Here is a 23,956-nt window from a genome sequence, read left to right on the forward strand (position 1 = left end):
TTACTTTTTCAGGGGCGGGCCAGGATGTGGGCCGTAGCTGCATCCTGGTCTCAATTGGTGGGAAAAACGTGATGCTGGATTGTGGAATGCACATGGGATATAATGATGATGTAAGTAAATGTAATTATTGAACAGTAGAAAAATGCGAAAAAGTAGTGCAGTTGTTCATGGCTGAGCAATTATTAAATAGAATAGCCTGGCCAGTGTTTAAAAATCTGAGGAAATACTGGGTTCTTACAGTTTATTTTTCTTCTTGTCAATTTTCTTCTCTCCACACTTCGCCTAAAGACACGGGCCCTGAAATTCTCTGGTCGATGCTCCATTAGTAGAAGTGCTGCAGGGCAGGGTCCCCAGCCACCGGCAGCCGCAGACGTCCCATATCACTGGGGACATGATCATTTCCATAATTGGGGCTGGTGGTCTGTGCCTGTCGTTTAAGGTGCCCGTCCCGCTGTGCTAACAGTAGTTGGAACAGCACTATGTCTCTCTGACAGGGGGAGACAGAGGCCTGGGAAAGGCCCTCAGTTTTTGTTCACTCAGCTGACTTGTGTTCCGATAGGCCTAGGGAGAGCGTAAGAAATAGGAGCTCCTCGAGTCTCCTTCACCATTCAATAAGATCATGGCTAATCTCCTACCTCATCGCCACCTTCCCGCACTATCCCCATATCCCTTGATTCCTTTATTGTCCAAAAATCTATCGGAACCTGGGAACTCCCACAGATACTGGGCTGGATTTTCATTCAGGAGTCGGGTTGGAGGTGGGACTACAACTTTCGGGGTTGTAGTCCCGCCTCCATCGAGATGCGGCCAATCCACGCGATTTTAACTTGATTGACCTTGTGCCCGCCCAGCGGGCTCAGCAGGCCAATTAAGGGCCACCCGGCAACAGGTGACGTCACAGACTGAAATTTCATCTGACAAGACGTTTTGACAGATGAAATATCAGTGTTTCACAGCTGTTTGAAGCTGTCAAACACTGACAGGCTTGCTTCTAACATAAGTCCTTCTCCACAGACTCAGTTAGAAATCTCTCCTGCACAGAAAGCTGCAGGCTGTCACTTTTGACAGATCGCAGCCATTCTGCTTTCTGTGCCGGTGAGATGAGGGACTCCCCGAACCTAAAGGAAGGAAGGCTGAAAAGGTAAGAAAAGGTAATTTAAACTTCTTTAATCACTTTAGACACACCAAACACACTCACCTTTGCACTCATGCACACATCACTCACCTGAACACCGACATCTCGACCCCTTCAACCCGACGGCCCGACTCCTCCGACTTGGCGTGGTTTGGAGCCGTCGGGAATCCCACAGTTCAAGCTTAAAAATAGGGATTAGGCTAAAAACTGCGCAGTTAATTGGCACTAATCCCTTCCCGCCTCGGGGAGGCGGGTCCCAGTGCGGGGCGGGTACCCGCCTCCTTTGAAACTGGCATGGAGGCGGGATGGGGTCGGGACCCCCGATTTCGGGAATTTAACCCCCCACACGCCTCCAATCCCGACTCCACGGCTCAATGAAAATCGAGCCCACTGTCTTTGGATGTCGGGGGTGGGTGGAAGACTCGCTCCCCTCCCCTAGCCTGAATTTGGACTGGATTGTACATGGGATGAAATCAGACAGATCTGGGTTCTTCCCCCATAACTGGTGCCCCAGCTAAGGTCAGCTATCTTAGCACAGATGGTAGATCAGACCTGGTCTTTATGGTTCAGCTATTCACAGCATAAACATGTCAGGGAAGCTACTGAGCGAAATGCTTTTTATAAGTAGGTTTTATTTCTAAGGTAGAGTAAGGTTTTTTAAAATCTCGAATCAGTACGTTGTGACCTTGCTGAAACCTGACCTGTTAGTATGTACAGTTGGTGTGACGAATGCAAGTTTTGTCCCTGAAGCTGGTGGTAACTTTACAAAAATCAGTGGAATTGAAGGTGGCAGTGAAATGATAGTTAAGTACGTGTAGCGGTAGTTAGTGCTGTAACTGCAACTGAAAAGTGCAAACTTCAGGATTAGGACTTGAATTGAGCAGTTTACCTCCAGACTGTACACGCCATGTTGTGGCTGAACGCTGTGTCATGGCCGCATCACAAGCAGTCAGAAACTGCAGTTTTTCAGTATTCTGATATGTTTTCCCTGTCACAGATGGGGATAGTAGGAAGAATAGAAAAACAGAATTGACAGGATAAATTGACAGCTGAGAGGCTGTTTCCCCTGGCTGGAGAGTCTAGAACTAGGGGGCACAGACTCCGGATAAGGGGTCGGCCTTATAAGACTGAGATGAGGAGGAATTTCTTCACTCAGAGGGTTGTGAATCTTTGGAATTCTCTGCCCCAGAGGGCTGTGGATGCTGAATCGTTGAGTATATTCAGGGCTGAGATGGATAGATTTTTGGACTCTAGGAGAATCAAGGGGTATGGGGATCGGGCGGGAAAGTGGAGTTGAGGTCGATGATCAGCCATGATCTTATTGAATGGCGGAGCAGGCTCGAGGGACTGTATGGCCTACTCCTGCTCCTAATTCTTATGTTCTTATGGAACCTTTTCTAATATACCTATAAATGCATGAACAATTTTCTTTTCTCCTTTTCGTTTTTCAATCACCTCTCCTTGCTGGTTTCCAGTTGCCTGTGGTACTCGTACGACCCCAGACTATACGGTGATTTTATGCATTTGTGCTCCCGGCGGGGATTCTCGCCCACTGGGAGCAGGTAGCAGAAGTTCAGGCGCATTTAAATGAATGGTTGGAAAGTGATGCACAGAGCGTGCCTGGATTTGCGATAATGCATTTCCACTGGGCAAGGCTCCCTGTTGAGAGCACTTAAGTCAGTCAGAACACTTCCCCGAATGATTATAGAGAGGGTATTCAATCATTAGCCGAGCCTGATTCTTGCCCTCAGTTGATATTCACCCACGTGCACTTTCAGCGCGCAGATTCTGGATAACGATTAGAGGGAGGAACTCTGGTCAAATTTTCCCCCTTTCTAGCGGGATGGTGATATTAATTGTTGGACCCCCTACTGCAGCTGTGGCTGAGATCAGCTAACGGCACAGAATGGAGATTGGACCTTTGCCCTTTCTGGCCTGTCTGGCTCAGTTCCTCATTGACTTAAACAGCGGAACCATCAGGGAGCATTTTTCTTTCTGATAATTCTGTATGTGTTTATTTCAAATTTCCCTGTGTATATCTCTGTTACCAGGGAAGGCGTTACAGGGCTTGATAGGATGGATGCTGGAAGAATGTTTCCCCTGGCTGGGGAGTCTAGAATCAGGGGCCACAGCCTCAGGATAAAGGGGTGGGCCATTCAGGACTGAGATGAGAAGAAATTTCTTCACACAGAGGGTGGTGAATCTTTGGAATTCTCTACCCCAGAGGGCTGTGGAGGCTCAGTCATTGGGTATATTCAAAACAGAAGTCGATAGATTTCTGACTAGTAAGGGCATCAAGGGATATGGCGATAGGGCCGGTGAATGGAGTTGAGGCAGAAGATCAGCCATGATCTCATTGAATGGCGGAGCAGGCTCGAAGGGCCAAATGGCCTACTCCTGGCTCCTATTTCTTATGTTCTTATGTGACCATTACCTCCTCTGATTATTTGAGCTGTGTGTAGCTCAACATTATATTGACTTTGTTGATTGCCGCTTTGCATTGATTTGGATATGTGCAGCATCACAACTTGTATCTTTGGTTTAGACTGACTCAATGTGCCGAGTCTGGAGATAAATTATTTTTCTTCTGCAGCTGATAGTGATCATGACCCATTCATGAAATATCTAGTTCTGCACCAGCAGGGAGTATTGTGTGGTGAAGGTGCAGATCTCTGTAATTAAGTGAGGCAAGTGTGAACATATACTACCAGAAAGCACCATTTCAGGAGGCGTAAATAATTGGGTGGAGACCCAAAGCATAAAGGTCTGGTCTCCTGCAACACCGCACCCTCCTGATTGCTGACTAGTAAGGGCATCAAGGGATATGGCGATAAGGCCGGTGAATGGAGTTGAGGCAGAAGATCAGCCATGATCTCATTGAATGGCGGAGCAGGCTCGAAGGGCCGAATGGCCGACTCCTGCTCCTATTTCTTATGTTCTTATGTTACTGCACAGAAATCAACCAGCGTGTGAAATGCTACTCAATAGGGAAATTGTGCCTTTTTGTTTTAGAATTTACGTTTAAAAAAAGATTTCTCTAAAACATGTCAAATCTGAAACTGGTACGTTTTTATGAGGATTCTGAAAATCCTGTGACGTCTCTGCGGCCACAAGATTCATCGTACTTTTGTACCGTCTTTATTTTTAAAAAGATGTTTCCATTTCAGCTTTCTCGCCTCCCATGATGCTGCTGACTCATTCTGGGAGTACCGTTTCACAGCCTCTGGTAGCTTGTCCATGCTGCCAGTCTGCGAGTGTGAGCCTGGAATATTTGACATTAGAGAGCATCTTAGCCAAGCCGGATCCTTCTCTTCACCCATCCACACATGTGCACTTCCAGCCAGAGTCACTGGATAGTGATGATGAAAAGAAATCCTAGTCAAACAGGGACACATAAGGCCAACTATTGCTCCCCAGCTGCAGTCGTGGCACAGACTGGGAGTTGAACCAGAACGACTCCATGCAGGAGTTTGTGATTTATTGCTTGTTATTGTTATTCCAGAGACGCTTTCCTGATTTCTCTTACATAACTCAAAATGGAAGACAGACAGAATTTCTCGACTGTAGTTGTCATTAAGAGAGTGAGGAGAGAGGTCAGAGGAAATGGCTTTATGCAGAAGGTTGTTGGAGCATGGAATGCTTTCCCACAAGAAGCTGGGGAGCACCATTGCATCTTTTAACAGAAACTTGGATAAACCTTTGAAGATATAGGATAGTGGGGAGAGACGAGGGCAGTGAGATTAGTACAGTGCCAGCACAGGCATGATGGGCCAAATAGCCTCCTTCCCGGCTGTAAACTTCCTGGTTGTTGCTCCCCAGCTGCTGTAGTGGCACAGACTGGGAGTTGAACCAGAACTTTCCTGGTCTGTACGGCTCCGTGCAGTAGTTTGTGATTTATTGCTTCTTGTTATTCCAGAGACGCTTTCCTGATTTCTCTTACATAACTCAGAATGGAAGACTGACCGAATTTCTCGACTGTGTCATCATCAGGTAAATATATAACCCCTGCCCCCATTTTTCATGCTGTATGATTCTGCCATTCCCATTTGCCACATTTAGGGGGAAAAATTCAGTTGCTTGCGCCTCCCATTAGCGCCTTAAGAGGGCGCTAGTGGGGCGCAAAGCAACTAGCGCCCGGGCGCGGCAATGTATGCGCCGCTTGCGAAATTAACTAGACATTTTGCGGCAGCGCTAAACACTACCGCCACGATCTCCTGCGCCGGCAGATTGTGACATCAGTCGGGTGCGCAACGCCCCGTTAGCGCCCCGGACCAGATATTGAGTGGCGCCCCCTGCCTTACCGCCTGCCGCTAGCAACGACAGGTTGAGGGGAGCGTTTTGCAGTCAGAAAGGGACTGGGGGAGCGCTATTTAAAGGCGACCGCTTCCTGCCTTTTTTGTCGGTGACATTTTTGCACCACGCATTCTGAGAGAGAGAGAGAGAGAGACTTCTGGAGAGATTCAACGCTGTGTGAAGGAGTTTTGGGTACTGAGCAGCACTTTGCAGGTTTATTTTGATTTGCCCTTCCTTGCTTCGCCAGCGCTCTGAGGTAGCGCCTCGCTCCTCGGCCTTTGCGCCTTAAGACAGGTGTGAAGCGCCTGATTTAGCGCTCCAATCACCTCCAGGGGCGATAAAAGCCAAGTTTGCTGTCGGAGGCGATAATTAGTGCCAGGCGCTAAACTTTGCGCACGGCCGATAATGGCGCCCCAAACGGGTGATACTGAATTTTTCCCCCTTAATCTTTCCTGCCTGCCTCCTACCCTAGCACAGACTGTTCCTTCAGATCCTCCTCTCCCCCCGCCTCTGCACCTGCTGAAAATCTGTTCCATCGCTAGCTTTTTCCAGTTCTGAAGAAGGGTCCCAGACCTGAAACATTGACTCTCTTTCTCTCTCCACGGATGCTGCCTGGCCTGCTGAGTGTTTCCAGCATTTTCTGTTGTTATTTCAGATTTCCAGCGTCCACAGTATTTTGCTGTTGTACATATTGCTCTCGTAACAGCTGGTGACATTATTGCAGCTGGGGTGGGGGTATAGAGGAGACATGGCTCCGGCTGTAGTGCTAGCTTAGAATTTTATTTGCTGCCGGATGTGCTGATTGTTTCCAGCATTTTCTGTTTTTATTATGTTTTCCATCTGCAGTATTTGGCTTGATGTGATAGCAAACTGTCGCAAACAATGATTTTAGTCCCAAAAGATTTAAAATAGGATTCACTATTTTCCAAAATGTAAGGATTATTTTAGTGCGCTGTGATGGATTTTCTTTAGTTCCATACAGAATCTGTTTTCTTTTTATGGCCTGTAAGATCATCCTCCATTTAGAGTATGTAGAATGAAGAGACAGGATGAATCCTAAAGGGATTGCTCAGAAATGTAGGTGATAGGTGAACTGTTAATGTCCCAGCCTGGATCTCAAAGCAAGCATTTTAGTAAGTTAATCCTAAATTTTCTGACATGTCTTAAAATGAGCACTTGTTATAGTGTTTACTGTACAATCTTTGTTCTTATCAGTCATTTCCACCTGGACCACTGTGGTGCCCTTCCTTACATGAGTGAGATGATTGGCTATGATGGTCCTATCTACATGACCCACCCTACAAAAGCCATTTGTCCAATCCTTTTAGAAGATTATAGGAAGATTACGGTTGATAAGAAAGGAGAGACCAACTTCTTTACTTCTCAGATGATAAAAGACTGCATGAAGAAAGTTGTAGCTGTTCATCTGCATCAAACAGTACAGGTAAGCAATGGATTGGTTACAATCCATTGTTTAAAAAGTAAGAAAATATTAACTTGTACTAGACGGGATACATAGATAATGTACCAATCTGAGTATGGTGTCCAGGCTTATGATTTTTTAGATGGGGCCTGTGTAGGGTTTTTGTCTTAATGTTAGCTGTAATAAAAGGTTTCTCTAGTCTGCTGCCCCTTGATCCAAGTACGGAATGATTCACTGACCTTCCGTTCGATACTGCCTGCCAGCATACCCTGGTCCTACACTTTTTTATTCATTCACGGGATGTGGGCATCGCTGGCAAGGCCAGCATTTATTGCCCGTCCCCAATTGCCCTTGAGAAGGTGGTGGTGAGCCGCTGCCTTGAACCGCTGCAGTCCGTGTGGTGAAGATACTCCCACAGTGCTGTTAGGGAGGGAGTTCCAGGATTTTGACCCAGCGACGATGAAGGAACGGCCGATATATTTCCAAATCAGGATGATGTGTGACTTGGAGGTGGTGGTGTTCCCATGCGCCTGCTGCCCTTGTCCTTCTAGGTGGTAGGGGTCACGGGTTTGGGAGGGCAAACAGGGCCACTAGAATGGTCTGCCTGAATTGTCTGACTTAGAAGATACTGATTCGTATTTTTGAAATGATCTAGGTTGATGATGAACTCGAAATTAAAGCATATTACGCTGGACATGTGCTAGGCGCAGCCATGGTTCACATCCGGGTGGGCTCCGAGTCGGTGGTGTATACCGTGAGTATCAATGAGCCTCAGCAGCTACACAAGTCACTTATTACTACAAGAGAGTAATGCCAAGCAATTGCTTCAAGGCTCAAAGTTAATTACTTTGATTGAAATATGATTTTTATTTTTATTGGCCTTGTCACCTGGAATACGAATCATCATTGTGGTGCTGTAATGTCTCTCATTACATTGAACTACTTGTATAACGTACGGTGGGAATCTTAGTGCCAGATACACTGCGATGTCCACATGCTGTGATACGCAATATACTGAATGATCACATATAGCAGCCACTTTTGGCCCACTTGTTTTTTATTTACTTTCATCTTTACTGAAGCTGTTGACGAATGCTGAACCATGGTTCTACTGGTATTCAGTGGCCTCCATTAGCCACTGTTCATGTGCGAGCTTACACTGTGCGTGCTGGCGGGCTATTGATCCATGGGGGGCATCACAACCAAGTCCAATCCTATCCTCACCCAGCGTTCACACATCCACACTTTCCAACGGGAGTCACTGGATAGCAACCGGGGGTGGAACTTAGGCTGGCTTTTCCTGCCTGCCTAGCCCAGGAAGTGCTGAGGTCATTCGTAGCGTCCCGCTGAAGCTTGTCCGAAAGCACAGACTGGGTCTTCAATTCATTTGAATTAGAAGGGCGCTGAGAACGGGTCACAAACCTCACCAACAAATATAAAAATCTACTGGAGTTTTCTTGCAAGTCGGCCATTGATTTTTTTTTCCGTCTCTGATTGTACTTACTTTGTATTAAAAATCCGCAGGGTGATTACAACATGACACCAGATCGACATTTAGGGTGAGTCTGTCTCATTCGCTTTGTGCCTCAAAACGTATTTGCTTCAATTACAGTTTGCCGGCGAACGGTTCTGTATGTTACAATATTGTTACTCTGCCTCGATGCTGAGCAATGGCTATAACATCGGGCTGCAAATCTGCCATAACTTCTTTGAGGCTCCTGAATTTATTTTTAACCAGTCTCCACCCTCTGATTGCAATCTCCTGAGCCACTATATTGTGCCAGGCGATTGTGTTTTTTCGGTGACAGGGTTGGATGCTGAACTCCCGTGTCCACTGTTTCCCGCTCAGGTCGCTGAGTGTTGGCAGCGATGGGCGGCGAGTCAAAGCCTCAAACTACGGCAATTTTTTTAAAGCATTTAAAAAAATTCTCCACACTGAGACCTGCACTGTATTTTCTGTATCTTTGAGTGCATATTTTGACATCAGAATGAATTACATTAAAAATTAGAAAGCTTCCACAATTGCATTTTCTTAAACATGCTGTTCCTAATAGTTTAATGCCTTCAAACTTTAATTCTCATACATAAAGTAGGACAAAGAATGAAAATACTGTAAGCTCAGGGCTTTATTCGGGCCCCGATTACTCTGATTTTTGCTTGTTTATGGCTGTTTTTACGCTCCAATCTATGTTAATGAGATTGGCAGAAAATTCCAGTGTAAGTACCGGCCAACATAATCGGTGTAAATTTTGGTATAACTTGCCAATTACGCCGTTAGAAGCAATTCCGGGCCAGTGTTTTACCCTTCAGTATACAGTACTTTATTTTATTGTAGTCATGGTGTGGAGATGCCGGTGTTGGACTGGGGTGGACAAATGTAAGAAGTCACACAACACCAAGTTATAGTCCAACAGCTTTATTTGAGATCACAAGCTTTCGGAGCGCTGCTCCTTCGTCAGGTGAAGTCAGGTGACGAAGGAGCAGTGCTCCGAAAGCTTGTGATCTCAAATAAAGCTGTTGGACTATAACTTGGTGTTGTGTGACTTCCTACATTTATTTTATTGAAAATGTTTATGGTGCAACGTGTAATATCACAGGCATCCAGAAGGTGTCTCACTAGCACACTTCTTTATAAGGGTGCATTACCGTACGTTCGGTATATGGATCTTATGCCCCTTAGACTGTACTGCCATTGGGAGCAGACTGGTGGTGCTACAGCTACTGGTGGTGGAGCAGCGCAGAAACCCCCCCCCTGAAGAGATTGTGCTTGGCTCCTTCACCAGCGCCTCTAGCATTACTGTAAAAACATGCTTCTGGCCTAGCCGGCCTTTCTTTCTGGCCACTGGGAAGCTGAGGACTTTCTCCAGTCTGTGGCCAGCAATGACCTTTCAAACGATGCGTGCCCAAGATTGCGTATGCACAGTTGTCATTAGTTTTATGTAATCCACCCTTCAACGTAAATGGGATAGATTTCTGTTCAAAGCAATTCTGTATTATAAAGGGGGCACAACAGAGTTTGGCAGCTCACTTACATAACGGATTTTGTCATTTCTCAACCAGGTTGGTTTGTTTCATATGGAGCAGCTAACAGCTTACTTGTCTTCAAGCCAGTTGGCGCCTCTTAATGTTGCTTTTGATTTGGATGTGAGATTCATTGGCTGGATCTGAAACCCACGTACCACTGACTCACAAAATTACCCAGTTTAAATTATCGTCTTGTTTCGCAAGCATGCAGATGGATGAGGGGAGGTGGCAGAGCTTCTTGTGCGATTCTCATAAGCAGCATAACGATCACTCTATTGGCTTCAGGGCAATGGTACAGCCTAAGCATGTGTATAATTTCCCAACATCAATCAGTATAGTTCTGTCAGAGTGAGAAGCAGGCTGATTCATAACTGGAAGGGTATATTTTCTCATGGTGTAAATGGATATCGGAATCTCTTTCTGAGTTCTTCCAGATGATTTGAAAGGAAGATGCAGGATGATTTTTTCAGGTTAAGTTTAATATGTTATCAGTTGTTTCATTTTTAGCTCAGTAGGACAGCTAGCCAGAGAGACAGTGCTTTTCCTCATCCTAATTTGAGTTCTATTTTCATTTTCAATGAATTAAATAATGAAAACTTTTCAGGTAATTCCAAAGGCTTTGATACCTCACTTGTGTTTTGTTGATAGTTAGAAAATATCTTATGGATTCATCTCGCAAGTATAACACGTCCTATATAAAAGAAAAATGATTCCGTAGGGACATATATGCAAACAGAAACTACTTAAAGTAACAAACTAAATAGTTCCTTGAAAAAGAGGAAAATTAAAGTATATGGGGAGTGAACAGGAAGGTGGGATTGCAGGGCTAGGGGGAAAGAGCAGGGGAGTGGGACTAATTGGATCGCTCTTTCAAAGAGCCGGCACAGGCACGATGGGCCGAATGGCCTCCTTCTGTATTGTAAGATTCTATGATAGAGAAAAACACCAGAGCAGAGTTGATGGGCCAAATGTCCTGTTTCTGTGCTGTAACGTTCAATGATTCTCTGATTTGAATAATTAAAAGAAAGCAATCTGTCAAAGCCTGACTTGCCTTTCCTTGTTTTAGGGCTGCTTGGATTGACAAGTGTCGCCCTGATTTATTCATCTCTGAATCTACATATGCTACTACAATCCGAGACTCAAAGCGTTGCCGAGAAAGAGACTTTCTGAAGAAAGTGCATGATGCAATAGAAAGGGGTGGAAAGGTATGACGTAAATATTGTACTCTGCAAAAGGCGAAAAGTAAATGTGTTTCCTGAATACTCCACGTATTGTTCTTTCAGAATTTTTTTAACATTCATGCCAGCTCTGCTGATGGCTCAACTGATTAAGGCAGTGAGTAGCTCAGCCTTATTGTAGTCTCCAAGCTCGATTCCTGGTCTGTGTTGAGTGAACTGATCACAGCCTTAATGCTATCCCTGGCCTCTGTACCCTTGGATCAAGTGAGCACTGCTGGCACTGTGTGCCGATGTTGGGTGAGGATAGGATCGGCTCAGCAGTGTGTCCTCAGCCAGGGTGCGCAGATGTAGTTCATTCCCCATTTTAAAGTTCTACATTCTGTCCTTATTTTTATATATACTTCTATTATAACTGCCTGCGTCCACATTTAAAATGGACACTGCCTTTGCAAACTTGTCATGTGGTGATTACAGTCTCCTGTCAGTCGTGCTGCTGCAATTTCCATTATCAATGTAGTAATTATAATGAAAAAGTTGACGTAAAGGGGGCGATTTTGCCAGCCCTGGGGAGGCGGGACTGCCGGGAAAATGGCAGAATTTGGGGGCGGGTGCCCAACCCGCCTCCGTGCCATCTTCCTAGGAGGCGGGTAGCCGTCCCGCGCCGGGTCCCGTCTCCTTGGAAGCGGGAAGGGATTAAAGCCTATTAACTGCCAGGATTATCCCCTTTTTGCCCTCACAAGTGCGGGCTTCCCGAAGGCTCCGAAACCCGCCAGCTCGGCGAGGCAAGTACTGGGTCTGCGGGGGTCGGGGGGGTGCAGAAGTGTGGTGTGAAGGTAAGTGATGGGTGCAAGAGTGTAGAGGTGAGTATCTGAGGTAAGTGCAAAGTGTTCGTAAAAGTGTACTTGCCTTTGTTTCTTCCTGCAGGCTTCAGTCGGTTTGTACGCGGAGAGTCTCGGACCGCCGCGTTGCAGATGATAGATGGCCGTTGCATTCTCAGATGCAACAACCATCTCATTTCTGGAAAAGAAAGAAGGTTGATGAGGTCTTGTATACAAGACCTCATCAAACTACAGAGAATGTCACTGTTTGACAGCTTCACAGAGCTGCCAAACGATGACAAGTCATCTGTCAAAAATATTTGACAGATGAAACGTCATACGTTGACATTCTCTGCAACCGCTTTTCCCTTAATTGGCCTGCTAAGCCCGCTGGGTAGGCTTAACAAGGTCAATCAAGGGAAAATAGCGTGGGTTGGCCACAAATCGATGGAGGCGGGACATCGACCCGACAAGCAGCAGTCCCGCCTCCAACACGCCCCCATTCACAAAATCGCCCCCGAAGTGCATGCTGATGTAAGATTTTTACATAATACTAGTGGATCCCCTGTGGCTTTGTACCCGGGGATTGAAAGACAAGTTAAACAGAGCTAGAGTGTGGGGGGGGGACAGGTGGACTAAGGCAGGGAAGGGGGAGAGAGAGGAGGGTGAGGAAAAGAAAGCAGGAGAGGAGGATGGGAAACAAGGAAGTGGAGGGGGTGAGGTGAGTACTGCAGCTGAAAAGGCTCCACCCAAGTATGAAAAACTGTGTAACTGCAAAGAAGCCTGAACGTATATATCTACAAGTAACATGTAACCTCCACAGCAGAGCATCCAGTCTGTTAATCTATAGTGTACCACTGTCTAATCGCGAGTACAAATCTTTTACAATTCAATAATAAAATGATTTGGAGAAAAAAATGAAAGAAGCAGCAAGTTCTCGACTGTGGAGATTGACATGTTTCAGACTCGATCGCCTCCTATTATCACATTGCGTAATTGAAAATAATTGTCTTAAGGATTTGCTTTGCTTACTCATGATTTGAAACTTAAGTGGAACTCTGCTCTATTTAGAAGAAAGCACTGCAGGATTGAATTGCTTTGCGAGGTTAAGCTCCTTATAATTTTCTCCGCAGTATCCGGCACTCCCTCGTGTTCTTTTGCCCCGTGTGGAGGAGTGTCTGGCCACTGTTCAGTTGCATGGTGACTGTTAGGGGATTTCTTAGTGGTTACCGTTGCAACAAAGGGTTGTTAGCCCGGCGACAATAGCTCCACTTATTATGATTTACACACGAGTGGTTTTTATAATAACAAGCTTCATTACAGTGACTGATTTGGTCTTTCATTTATATTAAATGACATGCAAATAATATAACCTGGTTCCCAGGCTCCGACTACCTCCGAGAACGCTGTCTGATATCCACGAACAGCACAAGTCCTGGAGTGACCAGCTCCCGCCCTCCAGGCCCACTGCATGGCTGCATTGCTCCTGACCCTCAAGAACGCTCTGAAGTTAAAAGGGGGCCTGGTTCTATTCTTATACTATAATACAAACTTGTCCTGTGCTTCCGTAATACCTAGTTTGCAGGTTTAGCTGAGGCCGCAGCTTATGATCTTTTCAACCTTTGCCTCAGTGCTACAACCTTAGCTTATAGTACAGTAAGTGCTTAGGCCAAATGTGTATCCCGTTCCCTAGAACTGTTCATGTATAGAGACACGGTTAATGTTGGGATAGATTGACTTTTAAATCATCTTAAAACATTATAACCGTGACCAGCAATTTTTTTTTAGGTCTGCCTCCAGTGCACATTTTGGCGAAGGTGGGGTGGGTTGTTAAGCCATCCTCCGGTACACAACCATTGATCGATTTCTCTCCCCCCTCCCCCAAGTATTATCAGGTGACTGGTATTTTTCTAAATTTAAAATGGTTTCTTGTGATTTTCTCTTATTTTTTCCCCATCTCTCCTATACACACTGGCCCATGCTGTATGATTCCACATATAGGGATATGGAGTTGAGGTACAAATCAGCCATGATCTAATTGAATGGCAGAGCAGGCTCGAGGGGCTGAATGGCCTCCTCCTGTTCCTATGTTCCACACATGCCTGCCGGCCTCCAGTACTCTTCTCTGTGCGAATCTAGACAACTAGTATCGGCGCAGGCAATTGCGTTGAGGAGGAGCCCACAGCTGAGCTTCAACAGTATCTTTACCCACTAGGCACCCAGGGAAGCCCTGTGATGTAAGAAAACTACTAGGCACTTGATCTGAGTATTAAACAAGGCTTTAATCAACTGTTTTTCAACATGGAGGTCTAGTTGTGTCCTTCACTAGTTCCTGTTAAAGAATGTCCTGAGCAAGCTGGGCCCATGCCCGCGTATTTATACTCTCCCTGGACAGCGCCACCAGCAGGCCGCCCAGTATTATTTCATAAGTCATTTCCACATGAATGACGAGATTCATGTCCCCCTGTGAATAAAACATGAATGAATGTAATATTTTTTTTAAAAGGTTGTTTAGAATTTTTAACTAAATGTAGAATGTTGTGCCGAATGCATTTTGACAAGCCTTCATTTTAATAGGTGCTGATTCCTGTCTTTGCCCTCGGACGAGCCCAGGAGCTTTGCATCCTACTGGAAACCTTCTGGTAATTTTTGTCAGCTTTCAAAGAAATGGCGTGGTTAAAGATGATGATGGAGATTATTTTCCATGAAGGCAGAAAGGCAGTGGGTGGATGTTGGTTACAGAGGGAGAGACAATTCAGGCCAGCATTTGCTGCCCAAGTTTACAAAAATTCTGAAAGTTACGAAATCCAGCTGGCAGTCAGTTGTATTTGCCCAGATTTCCTGCCTTAACCCTTAGATCACTAAGTGATATTATAGCTTTTTATTTTTTAAACTTTTAACACATTTCTTGGGCGACATCATCCACAGCCATGGGTTCGGCTTCCACGTGTACGCTGACGACACCCAGCTCTACGTCCACCTCTCTCGACCCCCCTCCACTGCCTCTGTGTTGTCAGACTGCTTTTCCAACATCCGGTCTTGAATGAACCGTAATTTGCTCCAGTTAAACATTGGGAAGACCAAAGCCATCGTCTCCGGCCCCCACTGATTCCATCTCCCCTTCCCTGCCATTATTTTAGGTTGAACCAGACTGTTTGCAAACTCAGCGTCCTATTGAACTGAGCTTCCGACTCCAGTCCACTCCATCACAAGGATGAATCTACTTCACCTCCATAATATCACCTGCCTTTGCCCCCTTGCTCATCCATCTGCTGCCAAACCCTCATCCATGCCCATTGTCACTTTCAGATTCGACTATTCCAATGCTCTGCTGGCTGGCCTCCCATCCTCCGCCCTCTCTAAACTTCAGCTCATCCAAAACTCACCCCTCCCTATCTCTGTAACCTCCTCCAACTCTTCAACCCCCCGCAAACCCACCGTTCCTCTGACTCTGACCTCTAATGAGCTCTCCCAGCCCCACCCACCCCCTCCCTTTGCCCCATCTAGATGTTCAAATGCATAATTTCCTGAAAGTGTGAGAGGAGATAGATATAAAGATATATAAAATGTGGAAAATAGGAGTGCTGCTGCTAAATTCCAAGATCCTCCCTTCTAGCGCCACCAGGAGCTCTTTCCCTCCTCGTTCCCCCCCTCCCCCGCCACAATGATTGCAAACTCCAAACCATAGGCCTTGCTGAAGTTCTGCCGAACCTCGGCACTCTTGCGTGCTTCCAAGACCTCCCACCAATGAGTCCTGATGGACCCCAGACACAAGCCTTCTGTACCTCCACCTGTTGACACTATCTTCCCCACCCTCCAGCCGCACTGAGTGTTTCCAATTTACAGACTCCAGGTCTTGCATTCCCTCCCAGGACTGGTTTTTGCACCTACTGTCTCCCACAACCCAACCGTGGGTCCCTCCAGCCCCTGCTTCCTCACAGTTCCTCCGAACCCAGCACTTCCTCTTTCACTTGCATGTGTTTTTATTTTTGAATTTTTCTCCAGCACTGACTGCACAGAAGACTAGCTGTATTATGTAATCATATATTGTACGTCAGATGGCATAACACCCCATCATTAAAACACATTGGGCCAGAATTTGCTCTCAAAATAACGGTGAGGCTAATGGCGTTCCCCATTATTTATGCGTGAATGGTACAACTTCAGGAGAGTGGCAGAATCACGGGTAAATGCGAATATCTAGAAATTGCTGTCTGATTTGCACCACTAGATAGCTTCACGAAAACGGCATCTTGTTGACTGCCTCAGCATTGAAATGTCATGAAGTTGCTGTATTTGCGCGGTAGATACAAACTAAACCCGTCGCAGATATTTAGGGTTAGTTTAATAGTGTAAGTATCCTTTTAACAACATGATAATTGTTAATTACTGCCAATCAACCTCTGGCGCTGAAAATTAACAAGTGTGGAGTCTCATTCCTTCAGGGTTTGAATTTTTCGGGGAGATCATTTAAAAAAAATTCTTACTTTTCCTTTTTGTCTTGTTTTCTCTCTCTCTTAATCCAATCTTTCTTTCCCTCTCTTTATTTCTCTTTCTGTACCTGATTTGACATTGAATGCACACCCTTTAATTCACCCTCATTCTCAGTCCTTCCTGAGTTTATTTCCAAATCCTTAAATCTCATTGGTTAAGGAGATACCCTGTTGGTTGCCCTGTTCACTCAGGTCCCAGAGGCCCTGTGTCCCAGAGGTCCTGTTTCCCTCACTGCGCCATTATCAGCTCGCACGTCAACTTTGTGGGCAAAAATGTTTTGAACTGAAGGGTGCCGGGGAAAGTCTAACTAACGGTAGAGGCCGTTAGATGCTCTGCTACAGCAAAATCCAGCCCATTCACCATGAATCAACGTTTGGAAGATTCACTGGTAACATAAAACCTTTGCAGTCCAGGGGTGTGAACTACTAAAATAAATCTACAAGGGACTGCATTATTTTGTGTTAGAACACAATCTGTTTGGCATTTAAAAAAATTATTATATTCATTCTCTGGATATGGTTGTCACTGATAAGGCTTTAGGTTTGAGCTTAAGTGCTGGTTTTAAAATTGTTCTTTCTGCAAGGTGTTATTTGAAGGTACAACAGCAGTAAGTGAGCGAGAAACCACTGTGCAGCTCCGAGAGTTACACTTGGTTGGAGACTCTAGTTGCAAGCTTATACTGCCAAGCCTCTTCATGACTCCATATCAGCCAGGGAATTGCCCTTGATCTAGATCTCCTTGATCGGGTGCCAACTTAGATGTAGAACTCAAAAATGAAAGAAAGAAATTGCATTTACATAGCACCTTTCATAACCTCAGGACATCCCAAAGTGCTTCACAGCTATTGAAGTACTTTTGAAATGCAGTCACTGTTGCAATGTTGGGAAATGCTGCAGTCAATTTGTGCACAGCAAGGTCCCACAAAGAGCAATGGAAAAAAACTGTTTTAGTGGTGTTTATTGAGGGATAATCATTGCCCAGGATACCAGAAGAACTCACCAGATCTTTTACATCCTGCCGAGAGAGCAGATGGGGCCTTGGACCAACGTCTCATCTGAAAGACGGTGCCTCTGACAGTGCCGGATTCCCTCCGTACTGCACTGAAGTATCAGCCTACAGATGTGCTGAAGTCTCTGGAGTGGTGCTTGAACCTATAACCTTCTGACTCGGAGGTGTGAACGCTACCACTGAGCCAAGACTGACACATATATCTATAATGGCAAAAGGAGCTCAGATTTTGAGATGAATCGAGAATTCTTTTGCCTCTATAAAGAAGCATAACCAACAATCTCAGAGGCAGAAATTGGAAATGTCCTCACAACTTACAGAATGAGAAAAGACCATTTAGTTCATTAAACCCATTCCTTCCACAGACCACCTATAATTTGCAGTGTTATGGATTCTATCAAAATAACTTAATAGCCTCAGGAAGATGATTTACTACAGCTAAATCATCCATGATAATATTGTAACTGATAAAGACTGTTTCAGAATGTGATTGTTATTTCTACGTGCAGGGAGAGAATGAACTTGAAGGCACCCATTTACTTCTCAACTGGACTGACGGAAAAAGCCAATCATTATTATAAATTATTCATTACGTGGACCAATCAAAAAATTAGGAAGACATTTGTGCAGAGAAACATGTTTGAGTTCAAACACATCAAGGCATTTGATAGGACCTATGCTGACAACCCTGGACCAATGGTGTGTTGCTGTTGTATTTTGCTCGGTTGTTTTGATTTGTTTCAAATCATTTGGTTGTGTACAGAAATTTTTGTTTCTAAAAACTTTTATTTTTCCCTTGTTTGACCTGATATTATGCACATTTTAATATAGACTAGATTCATAATTTGAACTATGAAAGCTTATATATACCTATAGTCACTCGTGGTATTTGAAACCCAAATTATACAGAAGCTATGTACAGTACTAAGGTGTTACCGGGGCGAGAAGGTTTAGTTACAAACAGAGACTAGAGAAACTGGGGCTATTTTCACCAAAACAGAGAAGATTGAGAGAGGATTTGATAGAGGTGCTCAAAATTATGAGGAATTTTGATAAGATAAAAAGGTAAAAAAGGTATTAATGCACTGATTTTACTAACTCCGGGGTCATTTAGTTGGTAGCTAAAAGGCCTTCATTTAAGATCATGACCAACAGAATGAAGGGAGAGATTAGGAGAAATCCTTTTATGCAGTGAGTGGTTAAGAGGTGTAATACCCTATCAGAAACCGTGATAGAAGCAGAATACATAACTGTTTTAAAGGGGAAGTGGATAAATATTTGGAAATGGAAAATTTAAAGAGTATGAGGGGAAATTTAAAGAGTATGGGGAATGATAGTGGGTAGGTCTTTCTGGTGCAATGGACCATTGTGTAGTCTTGTGTGCTGCAAAATTCTATGATTCGCTAGCTAGGTCTAGCTAGTTTAGCTCCGATTTATTTGAACAAATCTGAACCAGCCCAGCTACTATATATTTCTTCTTCATTTCTTCTTCTATCCTCTTCTAGAGTCAGTGACTCCAAAGGTGTAGTTCCATGGGCACTGGCAGCTTATTTGAGTGAGCTCTCTTTATGTGTGAATGTCAGCAGACTATTCAACCATAGAGGGCATAAGTGTCAAACGCATCCCTTTACTCACCCAACAAACCACACATTACTCTCCAGCAGCGGTCACTGGCTAGTGTTCAGGTGCAGGAACACTGGTGGCAGTTGTTTTCTTGTTCTTTAGCCCGGTGACACTGAAGCCAATTCTAGTGACCCGGCTACCACCTTAATGAGATTAGCTAACTCGCCATAGACCAAACCTGAGACTTTCTGATCTATATGGCTGAATAGTTTACCACACTGAGCTGGCGAGGGAGCAAATGCTACTGTACTAGTACATGGGAATTCACAAATGTGCAGTTGTGTTTTTGTAAAGAAAATCAGACTCTGATAAAGCTGTTCTGCAGGTTCCATGTGCACAAAATTCTACTTGGAGCTTAAATGGCCAATCCTGAATTAGAATTGGTAAAATCTCACCAGAACTTGGTTTCAGTACCTTGCTCTCTACCCCAACAAAATAAAATTGCGATGAGCCAGAATTTGGGCTTCAGGTTTGGTGTTGATCACTAGCATTTATGGACAGTTATAATTGTTTGAATTGTCTGTATTAGAAATGTTCACCTGTCCTTAATTACTATCTATCGTTGTACTTTAGCTGCCTTTAGCATTTTGATTTGTTCACTCACTAGACTTAATTATTTTCATAATTGTGCTTTAATATTAGAAATTTGACTTCAAAATTAAAATGTAAAAGGTTTGTGCAGTAATACTTCATGGTCAGTCATAATAAAGGTTGATTTTTCCAGGTTGTCTTTGCTACACCAGGCATGCTTCACGCTGGGCAGTCCCTGCAGATTTTCAGGAAATGGGCAGGCAATGATAAAAACATGGTAAGAGAAAGCAGATCCGAGGCTTCAACATATACCTTTTCTCACCTTTACGTTCTACACTATATATCATCTGGGCTCTAAAATGTGCACTTGTTGTCTCAGGTCATCATGCCGGGGTATTGTGTACAAGGAACGGTGGGACATAAAATCCTAAGTGGACAACGGAAACTTGAAATGGAGGGGCGACAAACTGTAAGTGTTGCTTTGCATACGTTAATGAATTGTGCTTTTAGGCACTCGGGATTGTACAGGACCAGAAAAGACCACTGCGGCCCATCTAGCCAGTCCCAAAGCAAAAGACGTTCATTTATATGACACTTTATCAAATTGATTCCAATAAAATGAATTGCTTTGCAGTGCAGTGACTGTTGAAAGCAAGATTCCACAAACAGTAATGAGATTGGCAGTATTAGTCGAGGAAGCAATTTATTAGGACATCTGGTGAACTCCTTGAACTTCTTCAGAAAGTCTCATGGGATCTTTAGCATCCTCCTGATCTGGCAGGATGAGCTTTGGTTTAATGTCTCATTTGCAGGATGACAATGCAGCAATGGTTACTGCCTCTGCCGTCTCCTCCCCAGTATCTTTCATTATTCTAATATGTAAGCCCTCTGGCCCTGACGACTTTTCTACTTTTATTTAGAGTCTTCAAATTTTTTTAATTGAGTCTCCCCTCACCTTTTTTTCCCCCCAGCTTCCTTGTCTGTTCTCATAGCTCAGGTGCCTAAACCTCCTCTGAATTTAGTAGCACTCCTCTGTACCCTCGCTAAAGCCAGGATATCCTGATTGTAGTTCAGTGAACAGAATTTTATGCAGTACTCATGATGGGGCAGAATTGGTGCTCATATAAGCGCACTATCAGCCTGGGATTTTCTCTTCCTCTGTAAGGTCTGGTTTGCCTGCCCTATTGCTGTCGCATGCTGCGCTGATAATTTTAATGAGCTATCCACCGGAGCCCCCAGACCCCTCTTCTGTATTGTGTCCTGTAGTCTGCGACCATTCACCTTGCAATTCCGATGCTTATTCCCCTTCGCCACTAGTGTTTGCCCACATCTGGCAGTTGTTAGTCCAAACCTTAGTTTACCCAGATTTCCTGTAATTGGTCTACTTAATCCCTGTTATTTGTAGCTCTTCCTTCCCCTCCGCCCAATTTCATATCATTAACAAACTTAAACAGCATTATTTCTGTTCCCTGAATCATTTATGTACATTGCTAAAAAAGCCTGAACACTGATTCCTCAGGCACCCACTAATCTCCTCCCTCTATCTTGCTCTACGTCCGTGTCCTTTGTTTCCTCTGACCCAGCCAATTTCTGACTTACGGCAGGAGCTCCTTCAGGGCTCCAGCTGTTTCACTGACTAAACGTTTGCTTTGAATATATTTATAAAAGCCTTTCACTTTAATGGTGTCTTGTAGTCCCTGCAATTTTAATCTCATTCTCTTATTTTTATTTTTCTGACCAGTTTTCTTAACCTATTTTTATATCCATCTCTGCCCCTGATCCATCTGTAGATTTATACTCGATGAAGGTTATGTTCGTACTCCTCTGTTAGTAAATGAGCATTGTAATTTGGGTCAGCTTGTCTTTTTTCAAATTGTAAACGTATATCGTGAGCTGCCAAATGCTTTTATGTGCTGAAACTAGTTGAGGAGGCTTTTTTCTCTGCAAGTTGATATCATGAGTCAGGCTGATCTAGTCTCCTTGTCAGCTATTGTTAGAGATCCCTTGACTGTTAGGCATTGGAAGTTACAATATGATATGTTACAAAATAGATTTATGGTTCAGTGCCTCTTAAAAATGATACTTTGTCTTCATGATTTTTTTTGCATTAAATATAAATTTGGAATTGAGATTTTGAGTTTCTTCATTAAAAATAATTTCATTTCAGTTGAATTGAAAATAACATTTATAACACTGCTCATTACCTATATTGCTAACATATCCTTCCCAGCTAGAAGTGAAGATGCAGGTGGAATACATGTCATTCAGTGCACATGCTGACGCCAAAGGCATCATGCAACTTATCCGTCAAGCAGAGCCACAAAATGTGCTGCTGGTCCATGGAGAGGCTAAGAAAATGGGATTCCTTAAACAGAAAATTGAGCAGGAGTTCAGTAAGTCTCACTAAAGCTCATGTACTATATTATTATCCTCTGCAATGCAAATGTAGACTAACAAGGTCTTTCAGTACCCAGATCTAATCTTTTCATGTGAAGCAAATGTTAAGGATTATATAAAAATAGGAACAGGATGAGGCATTCAGCGAATCAGCATGCTCTACCAGTTTGTTAACCAAGAGCTTTTCATCTTTTTAATCTCAATTCCTTTCCCTTTTCTTCATATCCCTTATTAGATACTTTTCTAGAAAACATCTTAATTGGTTCTTATGGGGCCGTACATTCCACATTCTCAAAACCCTTTGCACAAAGAAATTGTTTCTGAATTTACTATTAATTGGCTTTGTTCAGATTTTAAAATGATGTCCCTTTGATCTAGATTCCAATACAAGAGGGCAGTGTTTTTCCCTCTGTACTCTGTTATTCCCTTCGTCATTACAAATACTTGAGTCAAATCACCCCTTAACCTCTCCATCAAAAGGAAACATAACCCATGTTTACCCAGTCTATTGTTATAGCTAAATCCCATCATCCTGGTGAATTATTGCTGTGCTTTCACCAAGACCAGTTTGTCCTTCTTAAGTGGGACCAGCCAACATAAAACTTTAAGCACTTTGTTGCTGTTATATTCTATGGGGGAAAAATTCAGTTGATTTGCGCCTTCCATCAGCGCCCTAAGAGGGTGCAAAGCAACTAGCGCCTGGGCGCGGTGCCACTAAGGCCTCCCGCGAAATTCAGCGGGAGGTTAGCGGCGGCGGTAACCATTAGCGCCCCACGGCGCGGCACCTCCGGTAATGACGTCATCGCCGTGTGCAGCGCCCCGGCCGCGATCTTTGGTAGCGCCCCCTGACTTACCGCCGGGCGCTATGTCCAACAGGGTCAAGGGGCCTACCTGCGGCCGGGGCGGCGCAAATTAAAGGGGAGGTGCTGGGCGGCCATTTTTGTTGCTGGCCGCCTTCCAGCAGCTGCCCCCGTTGCTGTCCCCGGCCTCCTGTGCAGCCCCCCCGTGGGGTGCCGGCTGCGCTCCGTGGGCTCTTTTGCCGGCACTCCAATCCCTAGTGGCCCAGCTGGGCCCCGTGTCGCGCTGCGCTAGGCCCCTCCCTTTAATAAGGGGAGGAAGGCCTGCAGTACCGCGGCGCCCCAAGAGGGAGGGGAGGGCGCTTCCAGTAGCGCCCCGCCTCCTCCTTGGGGCGCTACCAGTGAATTTCGTGCGCGGGGGCGCTAACATTTTCGGAGCGTTAAAAGTAGTGCCCCGGCGAAGTTAGCACCCCAAAGGGGGTGTGACTCAATTTTGCCCCCCCTATGTCTTGAAGCCCAGCGCCCCATTAGTTTATTTGATCCCTCTTGATAATTTATATAATTGGCTCACTAAATTCTTTTGTTCATCTCCACCCCTTTTAGATTCCATTTAGACTGGATTCCCATCTGCCATTCTTGTGTCCAAAATGTACTACCTCACAGTTAGGCTGGACTGTTACTGTCATTCACTTAATTGAGCTGTCCTCCTCTTCATTCTTCACTATACCTCCTAGCTTAGCATCGTTTGGAATCTTGGATATACTCTTTTCTATGTGCAAATTTAAATCATTTATTATAAAGTGTAAAGCAGCAATTCTGTGGGCCACTACCTGTCAAACCAAGAATATTCCTTTTATCCCAAATTTTTGCCTTGTACCTCCCAACCAGTTTCCCATCCATACCACAAATTTGCCTCAATTCCACATGCCTCAATTTTAACCAGCAATCTCTTCAGCAAAACCTTATCCAAATGGACTCGAGCTAGAATTTGAGATATTTATTGGGCTTTGACTGACCGGCAGTGATTTAGCACATTGCCCTTCCATCTCTGGGACCTGGATTTGAATCCTGCCCAGGCAGCTGGGACAACAGTGTCCTCTCTGCCAGCTGTGACCATCCCATGTGAAATTACTTTGGGTAGTGTCAACCTAGTGTTTGTGACTACGAAGCCCAGAACAGACCCCAGTTTGGGAAAGATTGGCACTAACTCGGTAACTCACTGAGAGACCATCAGG

At 44.6% G+C, this 23,956-nt stretch overlaps 1 protein-coding gene across 4 annotated transcripts in view; it reads left to right on the top strand.

Annotated features, from left to right (window-relative positions):
• The window catches only part of ints11 (integrator complex subunit 11), a 36,105-nt gene that overhangs the window by 2,120 nt on the left and 10,029 nt on the right, over nt 1-23,956 (top strand). For all 4 annotated transcript variants that reach the window (XM_085967106.1, XM_085967105.1, XM_085967107.1 and 1 more), the window contains 11 exons: nt 13-110; nt 5,052-5,125; nt 6,644-6,872; nt 7,507-7,605; nt 8,376-8,410; nt 10,942-11,080; nt 14,449-14,513; nt 17,883-18,072; nt 19,721-19,804; nt 19,907-19,996; nt 21,758-21,920. In XM_085967106.1, coding sequence (XP_085823232.1) covers nt 13-110; nt 5,052-5,125; nt 6,644-6,872; nt 7,507-7,605; nt 8,376-8,410; nt 10,942-11,080; nt 14,449-14,513; nt 17,883-18,072; nt 19,721-19,804; nt 19,907-19,996; nt 21,758-21,920 — 1,266 coding nt within the window. The remainder of the gene's footprint in view (nt 1-12; nt 111-5,051; nt 5,126-6,643; nt 6,873-7,506; nt 7,606-8,375; nt 8,411-10,941; nt 11,081-14,448; nt 14,514-17,882; nt 18,073-19,720; nt 19,805-19,906; nt 19,997-21,757; nt 21,921-23,956) is intronic.

The sequence above is a fragment of the Somniosus microcephalus genome, chromosome 25 (assembly GCF_052327205.1).
Source record: "Somniosus microcephalus isolate GS21.2 chromosome 25, FLI_Smic_1.0, whole genome shotgun sequence".
Taxonomy (NCBI): domain Eukaryota; kingdom Metazoa; phylum Chordata; class Chondrichthyes; order Squaliformes; family Somniosidae; genus Somniosus; species Somniosus microcephalus.